General features: G+C 38.9%; 1 protein-coding gene across 50 annotated transcripts in view; it reads right to left on the bottom strand.

Moving 5' to 3' along the window:
- ANK2 (ankyrin 2) overlaps nucleotides 1–18,575 on the bottom strand; it is a 571,823-nt gene that overhangs the window by 16,279 nt on the left and 536,969 nt on the right. For 35 of the 50 annotated variants that reach the window (XM_065545385.1, XM_065545376.1, XM_065545380.1 and 32 more), the window contains 4 exons: nucleotides 16,956–16,977; nucleotides 6,423–6,497; nucleotides 3,795–3,926; nucleotides 2,079–2,222 (listed from right to left, as the gene is read on the bottom strand). In XM_065545385.1, coding sequence (XP_065401457.1) covers nucleotides 2,079–2,222; nucleotides 3,795–3,926; nucleotides 6,423–6,497; nucleotides 16,956–16,977 — 373 coding nt within the window. Of the gene's footprint in view, nucleotides 1–2,078; nucleotides 2,223–3,794; nucleotides 3,927–6,422; nucleotides 6,498–8,028; nucleotides 14,227–16,955; nucleotides 16,978–18,575 lie in introns of all 50 variants that reach the window. The other 15 variants (XM_074040340.1, XM_074040337.1, XM_074040338.1 and 12 more) reach the window with 1 other exon arrangement.

The raw sequence follows: 18,575 nt of genomic DNA, 5'->3' as shown, positions 1-18,575 counted from the left end.
GTTACATGCCAAGGAGACGTAATGGTAAGTGGGAATGGACTGAGATAGTCAAAGCACAGAATCTGAAGAGTAAGAAGAGTACAGTTAATAATCATCATAACAAATAATAGCTAATACATACTGAAAATTTATTCTGTGTTAGGCACCGTTCCAAGTGCGCTGCAAGTATTAACTTGATTAATCCTCACTCTAGCCTATGAGGATAGTACTCTTTTTACGTAGAGTCTTTTATGACAGGCTAAGGAATTTCATTATATCCAGGGAAATGAGGAGTCATTGAAAGATGTTTAGCAGAGGAGTGACTGGCATTCATCTATTGACTCACTTATTCAACAAATATATATTGAGCATCAACTACGTAGTATGTGCTCCTTAGATGCTGGATATATAGCAGTGAACAAGATAGAAAAAGCTTCTGTCCTCACTGAACTTGCATTTCTGCAGGTATATATTTATGATAAATATTGGGAGAAAAGCAAACCAGGATAAAGGCAGACGATAAATGGGGCTAGTATTTTAAATAGACTTGTCAGGAAAGGCTCTGCTTAGGAGGTGACATTTGAGCAGTGACCTAAATAAAGTGAGAAAAAGGTATATGTTGATCTGAGGAAAGAACATGCTAGGGTGGAGGAAGCAGAAAATACCAGGGCCCTGAAACAGGAGAATGCAGAGGAATGGCAAGGAGGCCAGGCATGCAGGACCAGTGCGATAAGGAGAGAGGTGGGAGATGAGGACAAGCTGTGAGGCTCTTGCCCAACACTAAGATACATCATCATTCATATCCATGAGAAGTAAACTGCCACAGAAAAAAAAAAGTGAGGAGAAACAGCCAGTAAAGTAGAAAAAAAAAAAAAAAAAGAAGAAGAAGAAGCGAGAATGTCATGAAATTTAAGTAAAGAAAATGTTTTAAGAAGAAAGGCTTCACTATTCATGCCAAATGTTACTCAGCGGCAAAGTAAGTTGAAGAATGAGAACTGCCTGCTAGACTTGACAATGAGGAAACAATAGGTGAATTTTATAAGATTGATTAGAGTGAATTACAGAGAGTTTTAGAGGGAATGGGAAGAGAGGAAGCAGAGACAAGAAATTCAGACTATTCCTTTAAGAGGTTTCCTATGAAATGGATGGAGTAACAGCAGTAAAACAGGGGGGACATATAGGGTAAAAGGAGTTATTTGCTTTGTTTTGTTTTTAAAGATGGGATCTATTAAAGCATGGTTTAATGCTGTTGGGTATGGTCTAGTGGTAGGAAGCCAAAATGGATACTTGCAGGAATGGAGTCCCTGATTGGGTAAAAGGAGATGAAATCTAGTATAAAACAAGAGACGATAGCTTTAGCAAAGTGAGGAAATTTTATCTATTTTAATAGGATGGAAGGTAGAGTAAGTACATGCATTGAGATGCACTCACATTGGTAGATTTGTGGTGGAAAAATATAGACATTTGCTTCTGATTATTCCTACATTTTCTAAGAAATAGGAAGCCTGGTCATCAGCTGGGTATAAATAAAGAAAAGAGACAGTGTTGGAGGTTTGAAGGAAGAAGATAACAAGTAAAATAGAGATAAGAGAGAGAGAAAAAAACAAAACAAAACAGTGTTAGAGACCACAAACGAATGAGAACAGGTTAGGGAAACTTTAATACTGAAAATGTGGTAGGGCCAATGGCTGGAGGTCCCCGAGGGTCTGAAGCACTGTCGGTGCAGAAGTAAAAGAGGAAATGTACAGTCACTGGTAGTGATATAGTCCTAGTTGTGAGCCTAGAAACACGTGGCTAAGGTAGCGTAAAAACATACAAGTGTAAGAAGTGCCACCATGGAATTGAGGAAAGGGAATTCAATGGATCATTTTGTTATCTGTGAAATAACAAAGAATGAGCATGAAGTGGAGGTGGGAGGGTGTGTAAAACAGGGAGGAAAGCTTCAGGGTAGCAAGGAAAAGAACATATGATCACCATAGGCCACGGTCTCCCTTCTGAAAAACAAACAAAAAAAGACAGTAGGTCCAGTGCCTCAATTAACCACACACAGACACAACATATACACACACACACACATAGACACACACACACAGTTTGACCTTCACTATGATCCAGTGTAATGGTCTGTTCAATTTCTGCATAACTATGACTGATGCGCTCCTGGAGAGGTTCCATGTTGGTCTCCATGAGATGAACAATATCCATTCGGTTGATCTTGGTGAGACATTCAATGAGGTTCGTATCTGACACATTAGAGAAAGAGCATTTATTACTTCTGAGAGGTACTCTTAGAAATCTCTTTCACTTAACTGCCTCACTCAATTTTTGATATCTGTACAGAAAAAAACAATCAAAGCTTAATTAAAAGTCTTTGTAAAAATAAGCCAACAGACAAAAGAGATATGCATATTTAAAAAAGTGGCACAGCATGGGCACAAGTCCTAAAAGTAGAATCGTCAGATAACATACAGGACACCCGCCATACCTGAATTTCAGATAAAAAACAAATACTTCTTTAGTATAAATATGCCCCAAATATCACATGGGACATGCTTATGCTAAAAATGTATTTGCTGACCACTTGAAACTTAAATTTCACTGGGCGTCCTTCTGTTTTTATTTGCTAAATCTGACAATCCTACTTAGAAGAATGTAAAGAAAAGGAATGATAAATATAGACTGGATGTTATTTATGAGTAAAGGAAGCAGAAACAGAAGGTAATGCACTACCAGTGAAACAATGCTAAATAAAGCAATTGTGTCCACTTATCAATATTTTAAAAATATTGCGGTTTGAATAACATTACTGTTAGAAGTGACAGCTGTTATTTAATGCTGTTCATACACATATTGTGCAAGAGTTTTTATGCAACATGCATGCTTTAGAAGTGACAGTAGCTTGTTCTCATTTGCTTACAGTAGTTCACTAAGTTCTCACTCAACATCATTGATAGATTCTTAGAAAACAATGTTCTGGTCACAAAAACATGGCCAAACTTCAAAATAAAACCCCAAATACTTCTAATATTAAACACTGAAGTGAAAGTGAGCTACACATACATTTAAGAAAGACTAGTAAACACAAATAAGATAATTATTCAATTTTTGAGGAACCAGTGAGTGATGGCGGTCATAGTGGTGGTGGGGTTCAGTCAAGGAATAAATCTTCGCAAAGTGAAAATTGTAAGGAGCACCTCCTCCCACCATGCCGTTCGTAAACAAACAATAACAAATATGGTGGGCTCATTGAGTACTTTCCTAAGGCATCATTTATTTCATGCACTTGTATAATTATCATATACTGTACACATTTTTATTTGACAATAATTTGTATTAATTCATTCATTCTTTTCCCAATCCCCTTATTCAGTTCAGGGTCTCAAGTGGCTGGAACTTAACCCAGCAGCTCAGAGCACTTTGCATGGGAACCAACCTGGGAGATGATGCCATCCCATTGCAGGGGGCACTCACACACACCCACACTCACTCAGACTGGGATAATGTAGAAACACCAGTGAAACTGATATACACATCTTTGAGATGTGGGAGGAAACTGGAGTACTGGGGAAAAAGCCACATGGACATGGGGAGAATACATAAACTATACACAGACAGTGGCCTTGCTGGGAATTAATTCTTTTTTCTCATCAACGTTATAAGGAGATGACATTGAACAAAATGATATTACTCAAGGACCTGCTGTACTGTGGATTAATGGCATTTGCTTCTTTACTGTTTTACTGAATTTGCAAGATGCGGTTGTTGAGCAAGACATGTCCAACTTTAGCCCAATACACATATAGTTCCCCACTTACCTGTAGCGTGTTTCCCATCCCTCTCTAGCCAGTACTTCAACAGTGCATGACTCTGGTCTTGAAGAGAGTTGGGATTTTCAATTCGAATTTGATGAATTTGCTCCTCAGTGAAATCCAGTTCTCTTGCTAATTCTAGAAGATAAAATACTACTTTCTAAACACAGTAACTTCAAGGTTTCAGTCTCTACACCTTGTTTTGTGATTTTGTAAAATCACAAAATCATGATGTGTTCATGATTGTGTTCTTTATATTGTGGTGTGAGTATTTGGGTTCTTTAATTTCTACATATTAGAAGTGACTCTTAAGTGCCTTTGTTCTTCTAGTACTAATTGTGGATTTTTTTCCCTAAAACTGGGTATAGAATTGATCACTGCATAGTGAAAATAAGTATGAGGCAGTGATGATAAGATATGCATAATTCAGGCCCATTTGATTTCAAAATGCAAACGAGATCATTAATACTTGCTTATGCTTTAAGCAAGATAATGGAAAATAAATGAAGGATAACAAGAAAAAGAAAACATTTCCCCCTTTAATTAACATAAATGATGTTTTTGAGTATTATAAATCCTGTTTCTGGATACTTTGATAAATACTAGCTGTAGCTATATTATGGTGGTTGGATAAATGCCTGTCTTTGACTTCATGTCAGGTGAATAAGAGGTCGAGGAAGCATTAACTGATCCAGGGAAGAAGACACAAAGTTTTCCTTTGAATTCTACTATTAACATTCCTTATAGGTTGGGTGGGCCCAGTAGCTCATGCCTGTAATCCTAGAACTTTAGGAGGCTGAGGTGGTAGGGATTGCTTGAGGCCAGAAGCTCAAGACTAGCCTGGGCAATATAGTGAGACCCCATTTCTACAAAAAATAATTTTAAAAAATTAGCTGGGTATGGTAGTGTTTGCCTAAGGTTCTAGCTACTCAGGAGGCTGGGCCAGGAGGATCACTTGAGCCTGCGAGTTTGAAGTTACAGTGAGCTATGATTGTGCCACTACACTCTGGCTTAGGCAACAGAGCATGATCCTGTCTCAATAAAATAAAACAAAACAAAACAAACAAAATAACAAACAAAAAAACCATTCCATATGGATGCTTATACATTATGGGGTGTGTGTATGTGTGTGTGGGTGTGTAAATGGGGTGACTTCTTTTGAAAGCAATTTGACAATATCTTTCAAAATTAAAAATATATGTATCTTCTTCCCAGCAATTCTACTTCTAATATGCCCTATAGTTATACTCACAAAAATATACCAAAGCACAAGAATATTTACTGCCATCACCAGGAAACCACCTAAAGCCCATCAACAAAGGCCATTGATAAAATTATGGAACCTCCATATAGTGGAATTAAATACCCTCTTAAAAGAATGAAATACATATGCATATGTTAACACTATTTATGAGGAATATTATTCAGTAAAACTTTTCTTACTTTTAAATAATAGGCATAAATATAGGCACTGTATACTTTTTCTAAAAGCATGAGAAGGTATTAGCAGTTATTTCTGAGGCACACGGCTAGAAGACAGACGTAGGTGTGAGAGTCATATTTACTTTTCATTTTATGTCATTCTATATGGCGGTAGGATGTGAATTTTTACCAAATATATACATATTGCATTTACTATGTAGGTATGGATACAAAGATATTTAAAGAGCAAAATAAATAATTCTGAATGTTATCTAGTAAGTCAGTCAGGGATAGTTTGGTATCATTTTCTTCCCTAAATCCCCAAATTAGTTAAGTCTGATCAGTATGTAAGAATTACTTTAAGATTATTAAAAGTGAGAAAGTGGCCACTTCTCCTGTTTTCAGTCATGTACTCTAAATTATCAGTTATCTTTATGAGTATTATGGGCTCCTATTCATCACCAAATCTGAGAAATGGAAAGGAGAAGAATATTATTTTACAATGTTTGTCTCTTTGAAGTAGTCACAAGTGATATTAAAAAAAAAAAAAAAAAGACTAAAACAAAAAAGCCAGACTGACAATGTTGTTTTAATAGGTTAAGTCACAGGTAGATGAAAATGTATAGTTTTTAAAACCTACAAATCATAATGTGTAAATAAAATATATTGATTTTAGAATTAACTTTTCCTTAATAAATTATTAACATAAAAATTCTACACATAAACACTCTCATCTCTCAAAAATATTAGTGAAATATCTCATTCATGTGTGTTTTAACACTTACTTAAAGCAAATTTTAGTGTTGTTTACTATGAAGATTTTTGACATAAGGTATATAAAAGAAGGAGCCCTGGTTAAATCTCACATTAAATATGGTAAAAATTACATCTAAAAATTATTTTGAAACATAATAATCTCCCCCAAATTTAGATATTCACAACTGCCAAAGGAGGTTCCTGAAGGTGGGTATATTCTCTAAATCTTCTAATGGAAAGTTATATTATTCTAAATCTCAGAAATGATAAAAGGCCTGCCCTGGGCTGTATATACCATTAGCTGATGCAGAGCCCAGGTTTTCTAGTACTTAGTTCATTCTTCTTTTCATATATTCTTTCTCAAGAAAGCGAGGGGTACCTTTTATGCTGTGAATGACACTTGACTGATGCATCTATGTCAGGTTTTGTTGAAAACCTGGGTCACATTCTTTTTACCTGTCCAGCTGAAGCCAAGGTGATCAGCAATATAAGCCAGCCTTTCCTCGATCCGTTCCTGCTCATCCTGTGGATCTGGAGAAGGTCAAAAACAGAATGGCCAAAGGTTGTCTATGACAGGAGAGGAACCACAGTACTGATTCATTCAAAGAAAGGAAGTCACTTCTCCAAATATTTGAAAGCACAAACTAGATACTACATTTCAGATCATATTGCATGTCTGATTTCCGGGGTGGAATGGGGAATAGATCTAATATGAATCATGAAAACCATCTGCTTCCATATCTCTTTAATCAAGACTAGTTACTAGACATAATTATATAAGTTGCTGATTTCTACTAATCTTATGACTTTTCTTTTAAATTATTGGAGAGAATACTGCCCACCAAGAAGACCACCATCTTGTTCATGAAACACCAGAGAAATCATAAATGGGATGCAGAAGGGGAGCAATTGGCTAGGACCTCCTATTATTGCTTGTGGAGGGATAGATCATTTCCAGGTCATTTCTGAAAGGAAACACAGCAGGGATTCACAAGAGATGTTGATCATGAGTCGATCAGGCCATCCTGATTAGTGTGGCCAGAAACAGCATTTGGTCCTGGTGACCTTGGAGAAACAGGGATAAAAGCATATGCATTTATATGTGTATATTGTATCTGTATGCATATATGTCTTTGGGGCAATGTTTCTGCCTTCTTGCTATTAAGCTTATATACTACTCACTCCTATAAACTATAATTTTCCCATTCATGTTTAACTCCCACTGATTGATGGGCAGCATTTTAGACCATGGTATAGGAAATTTTGTATAACCTCAATTTAAGAATGGCAGTCTTCATTGTAGAGATATTGGAAGAACACAGGCTACTTTTCAAAGCCATCTATGGTTTCCTTTTTCATAAGTCAAAGAGCCATCATCCCCTCACAGTCAACTTAAACTGTGCAAAGTTTGAGTTTTTGTTGTCTGCTGCATCTAATTAGAGTACATTCTCCATTCATCTACCACATAAATGAAAAGCATATTTTTACCTTAGGTTTGTTTGCTTAAAGTATTTACCAATGGTATCTGAAATCCAACCTTTCTGAATCAAAAACAGATCCACAACAATTAGAATTTCATGTTATGTGAAATCTTCTCAAGCAAATGGCTTCCTAATGATTACAAAATTGTAAGTACAAATTATTTTAAAGTATGCAAAGGTAAGAAGAAAAGCAATGAGTCTTCATACTATGAAACAAAATACAATATATTCATGTGCAAAAGTGCTTAATTTGAGTCTAAGCTCGGGACTTCAGAACAACAAAACTCAAAGCTCGCATGGCCTTATTACGTGCAGAGGCTAAAGAAAGGCAAGATCACTGTTGCCTGGTTATTATGTTTATGTTTTCCATAAGCATTCTCATTACTCAATCTTGAGATTGTTTTCTTAGACAAGAGTATACAAAGAAAGCACAAAACACAAAGGGCTTACACAAACACATTAGCCACTACAGAAAGCTTAAAGAAAATGAGACACAAATCATCAAATAAAACAACATACAAAAAAACTATATCAATTTTATGACATGCGTAGCACAGGGAATCCCAGTGGCTGGCAAATACCTTCAGCATGGTCATGGCCATTTTCATCAGGGATGCGTTCAATCAGAGTCTCAATAGACTCATCCCAAATGGGCCTTGTGTCAAAGATGTCCTCAGGAACTGAGTGCTCGGTCTCAACAGGTGGCAGATTTTCAATTACTGATACTTCCAGGGCACTACTACTTTCATCGTCTGAAACTAGTTCCTGCTCCCTCTCTGACTGTGTCAGCCTATCCACTAACTTGGAAGCCTCATCACTAATCTCCTCAAAGAATTCTATGGAATTTCTGTAAAGGTCAAAGAAATGCTCTTTACTTTCTTTTGTTGGGCTCGTGCCACCCCTGCAGGAAGATGTGGTGCTTCTGCTCTTAACTGGCAATCGGGATGTAAGTATCTTTGGTCTTGTGGCCCCTTCTTCTGATTCTAACTCAAGTTCCTCTGCCCTCTCTCTGCTCTCTGTTTCTGTCTCAGTGTAACTTCTGGTTTTTACTGGGCATTTGGTCTTTGAGTCCAAAGAACTAGCATCAGATTCAGATTTGCTTCTGTTATCTGGTGCGATGCTTGTCATGTCCTGTCCCTGAGGAGCCACTGTCTCCTGGACAGGGGTGTCTAGATCTGAGAGCTGCTGTTCAACTCTTTGGAGGGGTACTTTGACAGGGAGTTTGGACTTTGGTTTTGCTTCATCCTCATTATTTTCCTCATCTACACTGGATAGCAAATCTTCAGAAAGGGAACTCTCATACTCTGCAGATGGAGGTGCTGGGGTGTAAGTGGGCATAGTCCTTACAGGAATTTTGGATTTGCTTTCAGTAGAAGGCACATTCTCCATGGGTGCAGTAGGAATTTCAATTACTGATTTCTGTTCTTCTGGGGAAGAATCGGGAGAATCACCACCCCTATCTGAATAAACAGACCTGGTGACTGTGGAAAAATCTAACTGGACTTGTGCAACTGGTTCAGAAGAGTCGGGGCAGGATATCTGCTTTACACCAGACAGAGGAGGCATATCACCCGTTTGCATGGTGGGGAGGTCCTTGGTCCCTACACTAACAGCCTCTTTTGTCGGTGTTTCAGGGGAGGCTGAAATCCCCATTTGGGGGTTAAGTTGAGCATCCGAAGCAGGTATTTCCTCTACTTCCTCACTCAGGTCATCTGGAAGTAAGTCTGCCTCATCATCCACTGTTTCTTTTGATTCTGGAAGTGCTAGTGATTCAGTTGATGTCTCCAGCGGTAGGGGCTCAGCCCCAGTAGCCCCTTCTTTCACATCTTCAGAGAGAGTCTCTTCCCTGGATTCTTGACCAATTTGGAAAAAGTGAAAACTTTCATCTGCATACGACCTTTTGGTCATATCAATGGCACCACTTCGGGTCATTTCAAACAATTTTCCTTCCTGAAACAGAAATGGGTTTTGCTCACTTGTTGGGGTCCCCTCTTCAGTTGGGGTCCTAGCAGGAGTGGTGTCAGGGGTGGTACCCTGTGATTGTCTGTCTACCATCAAACCAAATATCTTTTGTTCTTCCTCTTTCACACGAGCCTCAAAAGCTTCATCATCTTCCCGAATTTCACTCCAAGAATCAGAATCCACATCAGTTTTTGTGATGATGACTTTGCTTATTTGTTCACCAACAACTGCTGTTGTAGCTGACATAGTAGGCTCGAAAGATGAAGAGGCATTGTCTGATTGCATTTCCCACAAGGTACTTTCTTGTTGGGATTCCACTTTTATGTCCTGGACCTCAAAATTAGATTCTTTGCTTAAAACAGTTCCACTAGAGGAGCTTGCCACCACAACGTCTTCAACAGGGGATGTGATGGTAACAGAATACACTTCAGAAGAGTGAAAACTTGTGGTGTGATTTGCATCTGTTTGGGTTTTGCTTTCTTCACTAGAGAAAAAAGATTGGGAAGGGACATTTTCATAAGGGCTAGTTATTTGGCGATCATAGATTTCATCCGTCTCAGCTAGGTCGGACACAGGAACATCCATGGAAAATCTATCTGTTTGAGTAGTAATGGATGAGTCTTGAGTGGGGCAGTCCTTTGGTAAGTTCTCAAATGTTTCATCAGTTTTTGTGATTTCTGTTTTTTGAATAGAAGATGTGGTGGATATGTCTTCATCTAATTCTTTTCCTTCAGATACCAAACAATGAGGCAAAGAGGACGAAGGTGAAAAGCCTTCACTGGGGCAATCTACTCGTGGAGATTCTGCTCTAGAAACATCAAGCTCTTCTCCTTCTGTGTCTTTTTCATGACTGCCTTGGAGAGCTAATGATTCTTTATAGATGACTGGCTGTTCATCAATATCATCATCAGTTGGACTCTGCAGACCTGAAGAGACAGGAGCAGCTGAGCTGCTAGGACTCATGGCCTCACACCCATGGCCACCACAGATTTCTGGCTGATCAGTGTCTCTGTTTAGCTTATCAAAAGAATTATCTGCAGCTTCAGTGGAAACAGCGTGACTGTCTTCAGCTAAATGGGATTCAGAATCTTTTTCTCCTTCTGATTTACCTGGCTCTTCCTGAATCTCTTCATTCATCTTGAAAGTATATTGTTTGGAAACAATAGGCTGGAATTGTACTTCTTCTGGACTAGAATTGGAGTCTATGCTTGATGGAAGTGGTGAAGGAGGTTGCACTCGAATCACTGGTTCTGGTAAGAGGCCTGAGTCAGCACCTTTTTTTAGCTGTGTCAACTCAGGTTCACTTTCTGAGGAGGAAGACACCTTCCTGCTCTCTGAAGTTACTAACCCAGGGACACCACTTTCATCCTCCCCACTGCCTGTACATTTCGGTTCATCCACGTCTACTGAACAGTCTGCATCTGGGTCAGAGGATGAAGAGGATTCTTCTTGTTTGGGTTCTTTTTTGTAGTCCCTTTTCTGCTTTGCTTCTTGTTCAAGTTCATCGAACATTTTGATTTTGGTTACCATTTTAAACATCTCCTCTTCAGGTGTGAACCTCTTTTTCTCCCCGTTTTCTGAATCATCCTCCTCTGCACATTCATGAATCACAGCTGGTTTTGGTGTACTTACATCTGAGGTTTTGGGTGTAACCTCATAGCTGACTTCTTCGGAGCTGGGAGTGTCGGGAGAAAGGGGACTCTTCCCTGAGCTCTCCATGAGCGATGTCTGCTCAAGACTGTCATCCTCAGCACTGCCGTCAGGGTCTCGGAGTAGCCGGGACCGCACAGAGGCTACTTCCATCAAGAGTTCTGTTTTGGCAACAGCTGCAGGAAGAGGAAAGTGACTTGGAAAAATTCCAGCCTTCATCTTTGGTTCAACAGGGCTGCTTTCCAGAGAGTCACGGCAAGGGGATTCTTTCAGAGGACTTGGCTCCAGAGAATCAGGGGTTTTGTGTGAAGAGTTATCTTCTAGCACAGGGCTGGCTTCCAGAGAGTCTTTGTGGCTCACTGCTAATGAGTCATCAGCCACAGCACTGAGGACTTCGCTATCTCGGCTAGGGAGTGCAAGTTCTAACCCTTGGGGACTTCTAATGACTCCCTGAGGCTTTGATTCAGTTCCTGTATCTGTCTTTACAGAAGCCTCAGGTAGCGGCGAGGCCTTTGTCTCATCTGAGGTGGCTGTGGATTCCTGAGCCTCACTATCAGCTTGTGTCTTGTGGTCTGAACTACCAAAGGTAGGTTGATCTTCATCACAGGCTGCCTCCTCAGTCAGTCCTGTGGGTGTCTCTTTAGCTAATGCTACACTACAGCTACCTGTGCAATCATCTTTTCTTTTAGCGCTTGTGTCTTTGGGAGAGCCTAGAGTGGCCTCTTTCTGAAAACCCTCAGTAGAGGTCTCCGAGCCCTCAGTGACTGTGGCACCTCGCTCTTCAGAGCCACCAGTAATGTCTTTGGTTGTGGGATGCTCTTTTTCTGAATGAATTTCTGTGGTGGTTTCTATCTTGGTGCTTTCCTTTGTTTCCCCAATTTGCTCCTCACTTTTCTTTGGTGAGAAAGAAAGGCTTTCTGGGCTTGTCTCAGGGGTCTCTGCTAGGCCCTCATGCTTATAGCTTTCTTCCGAACTAATCTGAGGGGTCCCCTCCATCAGACTGCCGCACGGAGAGCCGGCTACCCCCTCATTCTTTAGGCTTTCAGAACTGCCATCTAAAGCACCGCTTTGTAAAGACAGAGCTGGAAGGAACTCATCTTTCATGTAGTCGAGTGGAAATGTCGTATTGAAAGGACTAGTGAGTACTTGGTCTAAATGAAGCTGTGCCTTTTCTGTCTCCTCACTCAGGCAAAATTGTTGGTATTTGTCATTGTCTTCCAACTCTTGTTTAATGACCTCAGAGAAGTCAGTGGAGGTTTTCCTATCTGGGCTGATCTGGAGATCCATGTCTCCCTGCTCATCAGCCATCTTTTCTTTGGGGACTTCGCTCTCTCTGTGGCTTTCTCCTTCAGGTGCTGACTGAACAGGTTCAGGTATTTTGCGACTCAGAATTTTCTCCTTTTCTCCAGCTGCATCTTCTTTCTTAACTCCTATAGAGGAAGCACGAACTCCTCTTTTGGATTCCGTCGTGCCCGTTACCGGGAGTCTCTGGCCTCGTTTGATTGTCTGATTCTCTGTTTTCTGAGTTTCTCTCTGGGTTAGTATCGGCCCCTTTTCTTTTTCTATCCGAACTTTACCTTTCTCTTGTGGCTGCTTTTGTTTTGCTGATTTGTGCTCAAAGAGTCCAGTTTTATGTTTAGAAGGGTCCTGACCTGACTGGAAAGCCTTCATCAGCTCCCGAACAGACATGGTTTCTTCGATCCTCTCTGTTTTTGAAGTGGGGGATACAGGTGGTTGCTTTTCTGTTTTGCCAGAAGGTGACATAGGCAGGTGCTTTTCGGTTTTCCCAGCTGTTGATACAGGTTGGTGCTTGTCCGTTCTTCCAGACGGTGAAACAGGCAAGCGTTTTTCTGTTCTCCCAGGCGATACTGGCGGGTGTTTTTCTGTTCTCCCGGAGGGCGATATGGGTGGACGTTTGTCTGTTTTGCCTGAAGGTGAAACGGGTGGGTGTCTTTCTGTTTTTGTAGATGACACAGGGGAGTGCCTTTCAGTTTTAGTCGAGGGTGACACAGGTGAGTGTTTCTCAGTTTTACTCGAAGATGACATAGGTGAATGTCTTTCCGTTTTTGCAGAGGGAGACACAGGTGAGTGTTTCTCAGTTTTACTTGATGGTGATACTGGAGGGTACCTTTCAGTTTTGGCAGAAGAGGAAAGAGCAGAGTGTCTTTCTGTTTTAGAGGAGGGAGATCCTGGCGCATGTCTCTCTGTCTTCAGAGAGGGTGATGCCGCTGGATGTGTCCTGTGAGTGGTCTTTTTTGGCACGTCCTCCTTGCCTTTGACTCTGATGGGCAACTTGCTTCGACCTTTCTGTTCATCTTCCACTCGCTTCTGAAGGGCCTTTACTTTGTCCTTTATGGAACCAATGGGAGTTTCTTCTATCAAAGGAGATGTGGCCTTGACAGTGGGAAGAGGTTCAGGGGCTAAACCTGGGTCTTCATCTAATGACTCTTCTGAACTACCTTTTTTAAGTTCAGCTTTCTCTGCACTAGCTTGTAAACCTTCCTCTTTTTGTTTCTGCTTTTCTTTTAATTTCCTTCTTACTGGCTTCTTTATTCCCAAGCTTGGTTTTTGCTGTTTCTGTGTACTCTGTGTCTCATCTGGGGGTATGTCTTTCCCTTCCTTTTCAGAGCTCTTGCCAACAGCCAGAGCCTCACGTTTCTTCCCTGCCTTATCTTGAACTGTCTGTAGCTGCTCTGAGTCTTTCTCTACTTTTCCTTTTATCTCTTTATCTATTCTAACTTCTACACATGGATATTCAGTGATTTCTAAAGGTGCTTTTTGCCTAGCCTCTTCTATTTCCTCATCACTGACAATAACCCATTCCTCTTCCACTAATCCTCTCTCAGACCGAGAGCTCTGCACACTGCCTTCATCTCTTGTGCAGGTTCCACTTCTCAGGATTTCATTCACTTTCTCTAAGTCCTCTTTAACTCTTTCAACGATTTCAAAAGGCTCTCCTGGCTCTTCCTCAGCAGCCTTCACCAGCTCCTTCACTTTAATAGAACCTGCCTTATCAGACACATCTGTGGTCAAGATGGCGGTCATTTTGATCAAATCTTGTTTCATCTCAGAAACTTCAGAGAGCAAGTCCGGACTTGCTAGGACAGGAACTTCATTAACGAGGTGACTTTTCAGGACAGATGTTTCTGTAGATTCTGTCTCATCATCTTTGATGTGAATGAAAAACATTGAAAGTAAAATGGAAATCAAAAAATATATTGGCAAATGTAATCAGGACTGAAACGACACAGCGTCTTTTCCTGTGGTGGTGGTGGGAGGGGCAACAAAATGGGCTGGGAATGGTAGATCCACAAGGCCTCAGGGTACAAGAGCAAAGCAAGGCTAACGGAAAAAAAACAACTGAAAAGGAAAAATGAGCAGGAAATAACTTGCTTAATTTTTCTCACTTGTAGCACATCCACACATACAACAAAGCTAAAACAAGACATACGCACACAAAAAAAACACTACGTATCAAAACAAAGAACGCAGTGAAATTACACAGAGGTATCTCAAGATTGTTCAGACGTTACAGATCAATGTTGAAAAAAAAAAAAAACCATGGAGAAAAAATAAGAAAAAAAGCATTAGAAATTGCAGAAAGTTGATTTCCTCTAGGAGAAAGCCAGTAGTAGCAAGCTCAGAAAAACATCTAATGATGTATATACATTTTTAATCATATAAAAATCTGAAATTCAGTATGTTTAGTTCTACCAATATACAAAGACTATATAAAATATATCTGAATCAGCTGCAAACCGGCATTTCATCTAAGGGAAATTCACACCTAACAATGAAACAAACAGTCTGGTGCTAAGAGGCATGGTCCTTTCCTTGGAGCAACCTCCTTGTTGAGACACAGAATGGAAAGACCAAGGAGGGAAATAAAGGAAAGGAAAGAAAAACAACAGAAACAACAATTGTGATTAAACTTATAAGTGAGTCCAAAGTTAAAATGTGATGCATGGCAACCCAAGTCAGAGACAGTCACACAGGACACACACACAGTTTATGTAAGCCAAGTTATTTCCATGCAAAGCAAAGGTGGAGTAAAACTGCTGGGAGAGGCGGCCTTGCTGAAACGCATGGGCAGGAGGATGGCAGGAATTTAGAACAGATATGTAAAATGTTACTGTGGCAAAGTGTACTTATTTCTCTACGAGTCCATGCATAAGCTGCTGAAGGTGGTATATTGGAGGCTTAGGTTGTGGGGGCTTATACCCATTAAAGGTAAGGAAGAAAACTCAGTAAACTCTTCTAAAATGTGCTCATAAAAAGACTTCAGGTAAGAGTCCCTTCCACAGAGCCCTTCTTTAGAGATCAGTTTATACATAGATGAAAATAATCTAATGATTATCTTTAAAAGAAAAGCAAACATGAGTCTGTATTTAAAACTTTTGAAACACTCAAAACACCTAGAAATCCTTCAGGAAAATCCATGGCACTATAGCAACATGGTAACATTTTTTATCTTTCTTTTCTTTCTTTCTTTTCTTTTTTTTTAACAATTGAGCCATATGGATGAATTAATTTTTAATTCTTACTAGTTTGTATCGGGGAGCAAAGTAAGAGGCCATTTAAATAAATGGAGTAGTTCTGAAGAAGAAAGTGAGAGAATAAAGTAAAATCACTTAAAAAAAGGAATCAATGAAGGCAATGTGACATGTCATATAAACAAAAGTGCCTTCTCTTGGGAGAATCTGTGTTTGTTGAGGAGATACAGTATGTGAATATGTGAATATTCCAGATCTGAATAATGCTTTAACATGAAGGTAAGCCTCATTCAAAGCAACTTCAAAAACCTGGTAGTAAATTACATTGTCCTAGGACTTTTTAAAAAAAGCCCTCAGATCATTGTATAGGACCAAATGAGCATATTGAACATGGTTCTAAGTTTTCTCATTTTAGGACTATACTCTGAAATACAGCAAATCAAAATAAACTCTGAAATAAAATTTACTGATATTCAATAAACTTTAAAAATCATATTTTTAAAAAGCATTTGGGGCACGAAAGCAGAAATCTGTAAAATTCAACTGGAGCTTCCACATAAGAAGCCAGAGAGTCACTAGAAACAGTCCAACAAACTAAAATGTTAATTGGCTATTACAAACCTGAAATGAGTTCTACGACAGCTCTTTTAAGGTCTGTAAAAAACAGTTCTCCCTACTAGATCAGGTTTGGGATTTGCATCATTATTTAAAATTAGCCCTATAATAATATGCTGTTGTGATTAGTAACTTTATCCAGGGGGTTTTAATTTTTGCATTCTTGGCCCTTCATTTTTGTTTATTTTTGTTTTGTTTTGTTTTGTTTTCAGAAAGTTTTCACAGAAGTCTGTTAGACCTCAGCTCTATAGACGTTGGTTACACTTCACCACAGTAAAAAGTGCAAGAGTGGGATGGGGGAAGGGGCAGGCATTGGATGGGGTTAGCTTCAGCTAAGAACTATTAGACAGTATCACTTTTGCAGGTGTATCCTACAAAAATAATGAGCTCTCTACAGAAGTCACTATTGCATTACATACAAAGTGATACTGTCATGTCAGTGCTTAAAAAATAATGAGATGACAATGTTATGCTAACAAATGGACAAAACGGTAGGGTGGGTTTCTAAACAAGCATAACAGCAATACCAGGGTTAACAAGGATGTCAAAAGAAAGTGAATGCTTAGATGAATAATCATTGCATTTTACTGCTAATTAGCTCGCAAATCAGGTATATTTGTAATTTAACTGGCCAAGCTGCTTTTATAAATATATTAATGATTAATAAGGATAATATAAAAATTTAATTACTATAGTGGTTAGTAATAGCAACTAGCTTGCATTTTAATTCATGCTTCTTTTTATGGTAGCCAGCTTTCAGACAAACTCAATTTTCTTTAAATTCTTACTTTTTTCTGATGTCATATCGATCTGAAAGAAAACATACATAAATTGAATGGTTACAAATACTGCCTTGGCTGATAGCCCCTGGTGTGCACAAAAAGCTCCTATCCGTAATTATACATGTTGGTGACACCATAGCTATAGGAAGGTCAGAGTAATTTGCTACAGTTTTTCCTGACAGTCTCCATGATTCTTATCCTGACTTTGGAAAAAAACTTCTGTTTTCTAGACACTACAGGTAGAAAGTCCTTTCTAGCATGTTAATCCTGGGAAGATATGACCCAGGCTGGTTTTGATGTTGGGATACATATTTATTAGGGAATAAGTCAGAAAAAGGGTGAAGTCAGTATTAAATAATAAGTTTCCATTTAGTGGAGAAAAAGGAAAGGATGAGAAACAGCAATGCTAGGGTGATATGTTCTACAGAAGTAGTTTCATTATCATTAATAATAAGTCAGCATTCCAGATACTGAAAAGAATATGAACTGGATCTATTGCCCTGAATAGTTCCAGAAAGTATTCAGTAGGAAAATCATCTAACAGAAAAAAGTGATTTGTGAACAGGGCAAAATTGGCTTCCCTATCATTTTTAACAGCTGTGGTGGTAGGGTCACTGAGTACAGGAAGGAAACGGAGTATGTGAAGCAAAGAGTGACTGTGCAGTTGAGGGAAAGAATGACTTCAGTCTTAAGTCGGTTGTGTATATGGCTATGTACGGCAGGACAGTGAGTCTATAATCACCCTTCTCACCCTGCTCCATTGCCAAGGTATCAGAAAAAAAGTGAATCCAGGGGCATCTTCTGAACTGATAAGGTCTTACATTTTAAGCTGGTGGGTATAAGTGTATTTATTATATATTTTTATATTTTTTATTTTGAATGCATTGGAATAACATTTAAAAAAAGAAAACTAGTATATTTGAAAACATTTACATAAAACTAATAACATATGCATCTGTCTATCTTAGAAACAAATACATTATTTTAAGTTTTCCAATTATGTTTTTCATTTCTATTATAATATTTGGGCATTTGCAGATCTTTATAATGGAGACAAACACACATTTGCTTTAAATATTGAAGCAGGTTTAATTCATATAGCTATTTATTCAAGGTAACCTCTCTAAGACTTGCTTTCTTCATCTATAATGTAATATTTAATAACAAACACCTCATAGGTGGTTGTGAGAGATCAATATTGATGAGGCATGTGCAACACTTAGTAAAGATCCCACTTTATAAGAAATTCTTATTATTAGCATAGTTCTGCATTATGATATTATAGCCTAAGGAATCAACTATATGACTCTTAAAGTTTTTTGGTCTCAGTGTTTATCAAACTCTTTGGTCTTAGGGCCCCTTTACACTCCCCAAAAGTACTGAGGAGCCTGAAAAACTTCTGATGGTGAGTGATATGTATAAACAGATACCTGTATTACAAATGAAGGCTAAGAAAATGCTAGAACCTAAGAGTATGCAAGCATACATTCCACTAATTGCCAGAGTGGCAATGTCATCACATGTAGTATAGACTCTGGAAGATTCCTCTATAGTTTGTGAGGATATAGAAGTTTAAAAGGCAAATAATGTCTTAGTACATTAAAAATGTAGTAAATTTTACTAAAT

Source organism: Macaca fascicularis, chromosome 5 (assembly GCF_037993035.2).
Source record: "Macaca fascicularis isolate 582-1 chromosome 5, T2T-MFA8v1.1".
NCBI classification, from domain to species: domain Eukaryota; kingdom Metazoa; phylum Chordata; class Mammalia; order Primates; family Cercopithecidae; genus Macaca; species Macaca fascicularis.
This window is presented reverse-complemented; position numbering and strand designations above follow the sequence as displayed.